General features: G+C 48.4%; 1 protein-coding gene across 3 annotated transcripts in view; it reads left to right on the top strand.

Moving 5' to 3' along the window:
• Positions 1 to 638: 638 nt before the first annotated feature.
• The window catches only part of CDS1 (CDP-diacylglycerol synthase 1), a 29,218-nt gene continuing 22,778 nt past the window's right edge, over positions 639 to 7,078 (top strand). Inside the window, exon 1 of one of the 3 annotated variants that reach the window (XM_040555111.1) lies at positions 639 to 786. In XM_040555111.1, the coding sequence (XP_040411045.1) occupies positions 700 to 786 (87 nt within the window). In that variant the 5' untranslated portion in view covers positions 639 to 699. Of the gene's footprint in view, positions 787 to 939; positions 1,195 to 6,030; positions 6,884 to 7,078 lie in introns of those variants that run through there. The other 2 variants (XM_040555109.1, XM_040555112.1) reach the window with 2 other exon arrangements.

Below are 7,078 nucleotides of genomic sequence, written 5' to 3'. Positions count from 1 at the left end.
AGGGCAGCAGGAGAGGCTCTGCTCCCAGCCTGCTCTCACAGCCCCAGCCCCATGGGGCTCCTGGGGCCCAAGGCCGTGCCGTGGTATAGCCTGACAGCCTCGACAGTGCCCCCTCAGCCCCGCACACCAGGCACTCCGTGGGTGACGGTGTATGGGACCTGCATGGGCACCCGGTTCGGAGGCAAGCGGGGCCAGGCTCTGCCTGCTCCCTGCGGCACCTGCTCTGTGTCCCTAATTCCCCGGCCCGTCGTGGCCCTGCCCATGGGACTGCTCACGCCCTCACCCCACTGTCACCAGTTGCTCAGGTGCTCCCTCTCTTCCTTCTCCCAAAGCGCCCTGACTCATCTCGCCCTCGCGCTGACAGACTGAGTGCCTGGCCTTCTCCCTCTCGGGGCCCACCTCTTGGCGCTGCTTCCCCTCGCTATCCCAGCTTCTCCTCCCCCGGCCCTTTCCCTGCCGCTCAGGGCCGAGGGGGACACCGCCATCCCCCCGGGTACCACCCACAGGCCGATCGCTGCCGGGCCGCAGGGAGGCGCGGCCCCGCGCGTTGCTCGGTGCCGCGCCCCGCTCCGTCCCGCTCCGTCCTGCTCCGCCCAGCGGCGGGGCCGCGCCGGGCCGGGCCGGGCGCACCTGGGTGAGGCAGCGGGACGCGAACGGTGCTGGACGGGGTCCCCGCGCCGGGCTCCCCCGCTCCCCGACATGGCGGCCCGGCGGCGGCGGTGGCGGGCGGCCCCCGAAGAGGACGGCAAGGAGGAGGAGGAGGAGAAGGAGGAAGGCAGCGACCAGGTGAGGGCGCGGCGGGGCCGTTGGGGCCGGCCCGTGCCATGGTAACGGCCGCCGGGGCGGGGGGGAGCGCAGGCAGCAGACGGGTGTTGTGGGTGGTGTGTCCCTCAGGGCCCTGGCGCTGCTCGGCCACCTCGGCAGAAGCCGTGCCTCGGCCATTCCAGAGCCAGCCCCCAAAAAAGGGCTCTGCTGCTGTATCGGAAGCCAGAATACTTGTTAAACACCAACGCAATCGCTCCCAAATGTGTACTTGCTGAAGGCACTGCCAGTGCTGTTGGACACGGACAGCCCCTTCCAGGCCAGGAGGCTCCTTGGTGTGTCGGTACGGCACCCTCTGGGTGACTGCTCGAGATGTTGCACAGAGCTGCCATGGCCACGGCCTCGGGGCTGCAGCATGGCTCGCGGGTGACAGTAAGGATTTATTTTCTGTATTAAGCTGTCTGTAGTGCCCTTGGCCGGCTGGAAAGATAAGCCAGCTTTCTGTGCTGAGTATTCTATAGGTCGCACTTTGGGTCTCTTTTAAATAAGAGGACTTGGGTAAAGTGTACAGTAGGGGATCTGATGGGAAGTATTTGGACATCAGGACTCACAGATGCCTCACTATACATATCCATAGATGCTTTTCTGTCTGTTCTGCCTCTCACTTCTTTCCGACATGTGAATAGTGAGTTTTCCTTTGGCTGTGTGCAGATCACTGGTTTTGCATTGCAATTGCATGTTTGGGCCCGAAACTCGCACCTTCCTCTGCAGCTGCTCAGGATAGCTGCGATGCAGTCCATTTCCACTGGTTCCTACGTCACAGCTGAGAAACATGACCCTTTCCCACACTTAAAACAGAGCAGAAAACTTCGATGTCTCCTTCCGCATGGAAACTGCTCAGTACTTATGCAACTGTTGCTGACCCGATTCATTCAGTATTCCAGATAGGTAAAAGGGACGTGCTTGAAAGCACCTTGTTTGCCAAGGTAGAGAAGTGCTTTGTGTTTGCGCAAGAGCTCCAAGAACTCTGAGTATGTTGGGAGGTTTTTATCTCTTGGACTTTTAGTTGCTGTTTTCAGTAAGCTGATACTGTTCTTGTTATGCTTACTAGGTCCAGAGATGCTCATTTCCTCGTGAATTTAAGTAAACTTCTTTGGTTTTGTATGAACATGGTGTGCCCTTTGTGAAGCTTCTTCCTGATGTCCCAGGCTCCACATGGCTGTGTCCTCAGCTGCTCACAACCCTGCCAAGCTGATGGCTGCAGAATTCCTGTTGGCCTGCTTTTGCCCTGTGGACCTTGGCGATTTCATGAGTTTGTTGTTGCTTTGTGTTGTGCTACAGTGTGCAGGAGAGATCTCGAGGTCTTTCCTGTCCTATTTGCTGCCGCGTGCCTGGCATGCTTTTACTAACAATGTCAACATACCTTCATGAGTACTCTGCTGCCCAGAGACACAATTTGCTGTTAAAATACTTGAAGTTGCATGAAAATCCTGATGGCAGTGTTGGCTAGAGTGGAACATTAGAGTCTGTCACAAATAACTTCAGTTTGTTTGGCAGTGTTGGAAGAACCAGAAAAATTTACCTATGTTACTTTCACAGATAACCAAAGGGCTGAATATTTCCAAAACTGTAACTTTTTGGAAGTGGTGGTGAATGAGAACTGCTGTAGGTAGAAAAGGATGTGAAGGTTTAAGTCTGTGATTACATGTGAACAATTCTGAAGCTGGTTTTTTTGTGTTTTTTTTTTTTTTTTTTTTTTGGGGTGGTGGTGGTGGTTGTACATTTTTTAACAGCTTGGAAAACAAGGTTTTGTCATTCAGGATCTTCTGATACTTTGATAGCCTGATTTCAGAGGAAGGTATCAAGGTACATCTCATTAAATATGCTCCAAGGTGCTCTCACTGAACTATTGACTTCAGTGTAACACGTGGGGTAGAGATTGCAGAAAGGTCAGTGCTGGAGAAGAAAACTAAAATAACCCTTATACTGGTAAAATAACAATAACTAAATTATTTTGCTTTAACATTTTTCCCCCCACGTAAGTTGTTGGAAAATGTCTGTCTTGACTTCCTCTTAACATAGGCGATGGTGTATTGTCTGAGGAAAACGTATTAGCAGTCTACCTGTGAGTTTGTTACTGTGTCCTGGAAAAAATCCAGTACTAACAGAATATTGCAAATGCCTTAGTAACAAGAACAATTTTTGTGCATGGTTTGCTCAGCACGTGATAATTGCAGTGAAGAATGTGTGGTATGGAATGGCAATTAAAATATGTTCTTTTAGAGGATGATAGGCTGACAGATCTGGGGTTTTTATGCATGACACATGGCTGTATTTTTGTAGGTGCTGGAAAGCAAGCAGAAATCCATGTGGAAGCTTAATTCCTGGTCAGACCTCCTGCTGGGGAGGCACAGTCTCCTGACTGTTTGAGGCCCTCCTTTTTAAGGCCAACTATTTGTAAAATTATTTAGCCAAATTAGCTTAAGGATGGAAGGCTTGCCTTTTTTTTAGGAACATGACGTCAAAACAAACCCCTACAACTAAACACACCTTCATTTTGGGGTAGCTGACAAATTCTGGAAACCGATGAGGATTGTAGTGTCAGTTACATGTGTTTGTTATGTGCTGAGCTTGTGGTAGCGACCAAGGAACTGTCAGGTTTGCCTTCTTCCCTGTACTCATCAGGCCTGCATCATCTCAGCCTTGTTGGTCTTGTCCTTTTTAAGTTGATCAGATGGGTTCTTTGGAAGGAGCATGAGCCTTCAAATGAAGAGAAGCGTAAGGTGTCTTAGTCATTAACAGAGTGCAACTTGGGCTGGTTTTGCTTAACCCTGGCAAAATGTGCAAATGGGTACCCACAGCATGAAAACCATAGCTTTTCATCTGTCATCCCTCACACATAGAGGCTGTTACAGTGTGTTCTGCTTGGCCTAATCCCAGACCTAGTGAATGGAAGGAAGAGGTGCTGGGTTTTATACTGAGCTCCAAAACTGCATCTACAAGGTCAAACTGAAATTGCAAGACTGATGTAGATTTTTTTTTTTTTTTCCTTTGTGAGGGCTTTTGTAGTGATTACGTTAGCATTTACTGCTGCAGTGATTGTTGTTATTCCTGGCTGTAAACCGAAATGTTTATAATCGATCATATAACTAAGAAAACAAATAATAAGAGCTTGTCCACCAGTGATGGGGTTATTACAGGACTTTTTATGCTAGAGATGACAATTAGTTAGCTTTTAGTCAACAGCTTCCTCTTTGGCCTCTGACTTGGCAAATTAAAAGCCTTATTCAGGAAATGTTTGTGGCTATTATAGCATGAAATGGAAAATCAAGTGCTCAGGGTCATTGTTGAGGTAAGGTGCAGAGGTAAGTCTAAGATACAGTTCATGGTTTATCCCCCACTAGTTGCTTTAGCAAATGAAAGCTAAAAAAATGGCAAACAGATGCAGCCATATAAAACTTGAAGTCTGCATCAGCCCAACTCCTTGTAGCAGCAGCAAACTACTGTGAAATACATCTCAGGTGAACACAGGAAGACTCCTTCTTTAAGGGGTTCAGGTGCTCTGAGAAATACCACAACTGAGGTGCTAGAATTGAGAAATCTAAAAAATTGGTTCTCATTAGGAGCATAAGTGAAAATTGTATTACATGTCAGAGGAATAAAACTAAGCATATGTATTTTGACTGTTTAAACAGCAATGGAGTATGGAACCATGTGCAGCAATACTGAAAGCCTGACATGCATCAAAAGACTTGGGATTTTCCTTAGTTCTCCATGATTAACGGAGAGAACACCTCTGCTATGCACAAGCAAGGATTAATATTAAAGACTCTAAGTCGTGATCTTAGGGCCAGGATTACTGCCCATTATCTGCAGTCAAGTAGTGTCCTCTAGTTCTGTACAAATAGCTTTTTGTACTCAGGTGCAGATTGTAGTGGTTGGAATGTGACTTTGCAAAAGGCCTGTGGCTTTTTTTTTTCTTTTTTTTCTTTTTTTCTCATAATGTCTGTAGTTGATTTCCTAAGGAATAGTACTACAGCACTGGAAGAAAACATCTGAATACTAAGGCTACAAGCACATGAATCCCTGTTTGGTTACTTGCATTTTCGACAGCCTCCCTGAGGCCTGGGCCACACTTGCAGTACACTGATGCCCATTAATTACAGGCCACGTCCGGGTGCTGGGCTTGCCGGGTAGGCCGGGGCCACGCCTGCAGCACCCTGGCCAGCTCCTGCCACCACCCAGCTGTGGGCCAGGCCCCTGAGCCCACCAGGCCCCCAACCCAAACCTCTCCTGGTTCAGCCTGCTGCTGGGCAAACTTTGGGGCACAGCCTTGGTCATGGACGCTGGGGGTTGGCAGGCCTTGTCTTTTTGGTGTAGGTCACTCCCAGAGGTCGTCAGCTGTTGAGGCTGTGATTACGTTCAAGCCCAGCTTCCCAAAGGCCAGCAGATTAAGAGGAAAGGCTGAAGGCTATAAAGAGAGTAACCCTGCAATGGCTTGGACTGTAGACCTTATTAGTTTTGTGGTGTTTTAATGTGGGGTTGGAGGTATGTTTGCTCTCTTCCAAAATGCCAAAAATATTCAAAACTTGGGAAGAAAATAATAGTATTAAGGACAAGTTGGAAACAAAAGCTGACCTGTTTGTGGAAATAGGTTGAGGATAAACAAGCAAAGACAACAGCCCACAGGGATCTGGGATCAGGAGGCTGGAAAGAGAGAAAGAGTTAGAAACCGCAGTACAGCACTGGTGGAAAAGGTTTCGAGTACAGTTCATAGAATCACAGAATATCCTGAGTTGGAAGGGACCCATAAGGATCATTGAATCCAACTTCTGGCTCCATCCAGGTCTACCCAAAAATTCAGACCGTATGACTAAGTGCACAGTCCAAACACTTCTTGAACTCCGACAGGCTTGGTGCCGTGACTACATCCCTGGGGAGACATCCCACAATGACGTCAGCCAGCTCTCTAAGCACCCTGGGATGAACCCCATCCGGACCCATAGACTTGTATGGATCCAGGTGGAGCGGCAAATCCCATGTACATTCAGGGTCGGTTAGGCGTTTATCATTCCCACTGTCATGGTCCCCCAGCTTAGGGCACCCAGGGTCCTGAAGCACATCGTCAGCGTTGAAGACGGAGGCAAAGAAGGCATTAAACGTCTCTGCTTTGCCTAAGTCCTTGTCTGTGAGGTGACCTTCCCCATCAAGTAGCGGACCTATGTTTTCTCTGGTCCTCCTTTTTCTATTCACATATTTAAAAGGTCACTTTTTGTTGTCTCCCACAGACCTGGCCAGCTTCACTTCCAATTGGGCTTTGGCCGCACAAATTTTCTCCCTACAAACACGAACAGCATCCCTGTATTCCTTCCATGTTGCCTGACCCTGCTTCCAGCAGCTGTACACTTTCTTTTTCTGCCTAAGCTCCAGAAGAAGACCCCTGGTCAGCCAAGTTACTTCATGGTCCCCAGAGCCGTTAGGAGCTGATGAAGCTGGGTATGTAGGATGGGCTGGAGGCTGTTTGGGATGGTGAGGAGTTGAGGCAAGCCCAGGAGGTCATGAGGAAGCCCAGCCCTTGCCAAAGCCAGATGCAGAGCCAGAGACAGCTCTGCTGCTCCCTGCTGTGCCACGGCTGAGCAGCCTTCCAACTGCTTAGAGTTAAGCATTTGGTCACGTAAGGATGAAGTAAATTAGCACGTTTAGTAAATTCTACTGAGGGGAGAAAAAAAAATGTTGCCAGTTCACTCTCACTGTTGGTGAGAATTTGTACACTAGACTGCCTATTTTGCTCTTTGCTATGCTGAAAGTTCTGTCTAGGTGTTTTCCTGAGTGGTCATGAGTGAATGGTGAAGAAACAACGCCATGCTGGGGTCATACCAAGAGATTATTCTGAATAATACTGTGTCCATAGCATATCTGGTCACTTTATAGTTTGTTCTTGGATCATGTATTTTCAAGCTGGAGGGATCAAGTCCCCCACATAGACATATATGAGACTGTCACAGCAACCTCTTCTTGCTCTGGAATGGGACTGTTTTGTCAGGTACTCCATTTAGTTTCTTCATGCAACACGACCAGAAGAGCCTTGACCTTCTTCCATAGAAGATGAGTTGAAATGAAGGTGAGGGAGTATGTTAGAGAGTTGGGGATTTTTGTTAAACCCATATTTTATGTCACTTGTGGTATTGCTGAGAACATAGATCCTTATGCTTATGTAGGTGGGTAGAAAGAGTGCTGAGGGTGTGAAGTGCCCTTGCACATGGCAGGTCATGTTACAGCATCTGAATACTGGCCTTAGAAGACATGTCAATACAGT

This window comes from Cygnus olor, chromosome 4 (genome assembly GCF_009769625.2).
Source record: "Cygnus olor isolate bCygOlo1 chromosome 4, bCygOlo1.pri.v2, whole genome shotgun sequence".
Lineage (NCBI taxonomy): Eukaryota > Metazoa > Chordata > Aves > Anseriformes > Anatidae > Cygnus > Cygnus olor.
This window is presented reverse-complemented; position numbering and strand designations above follow the sequence as displayed.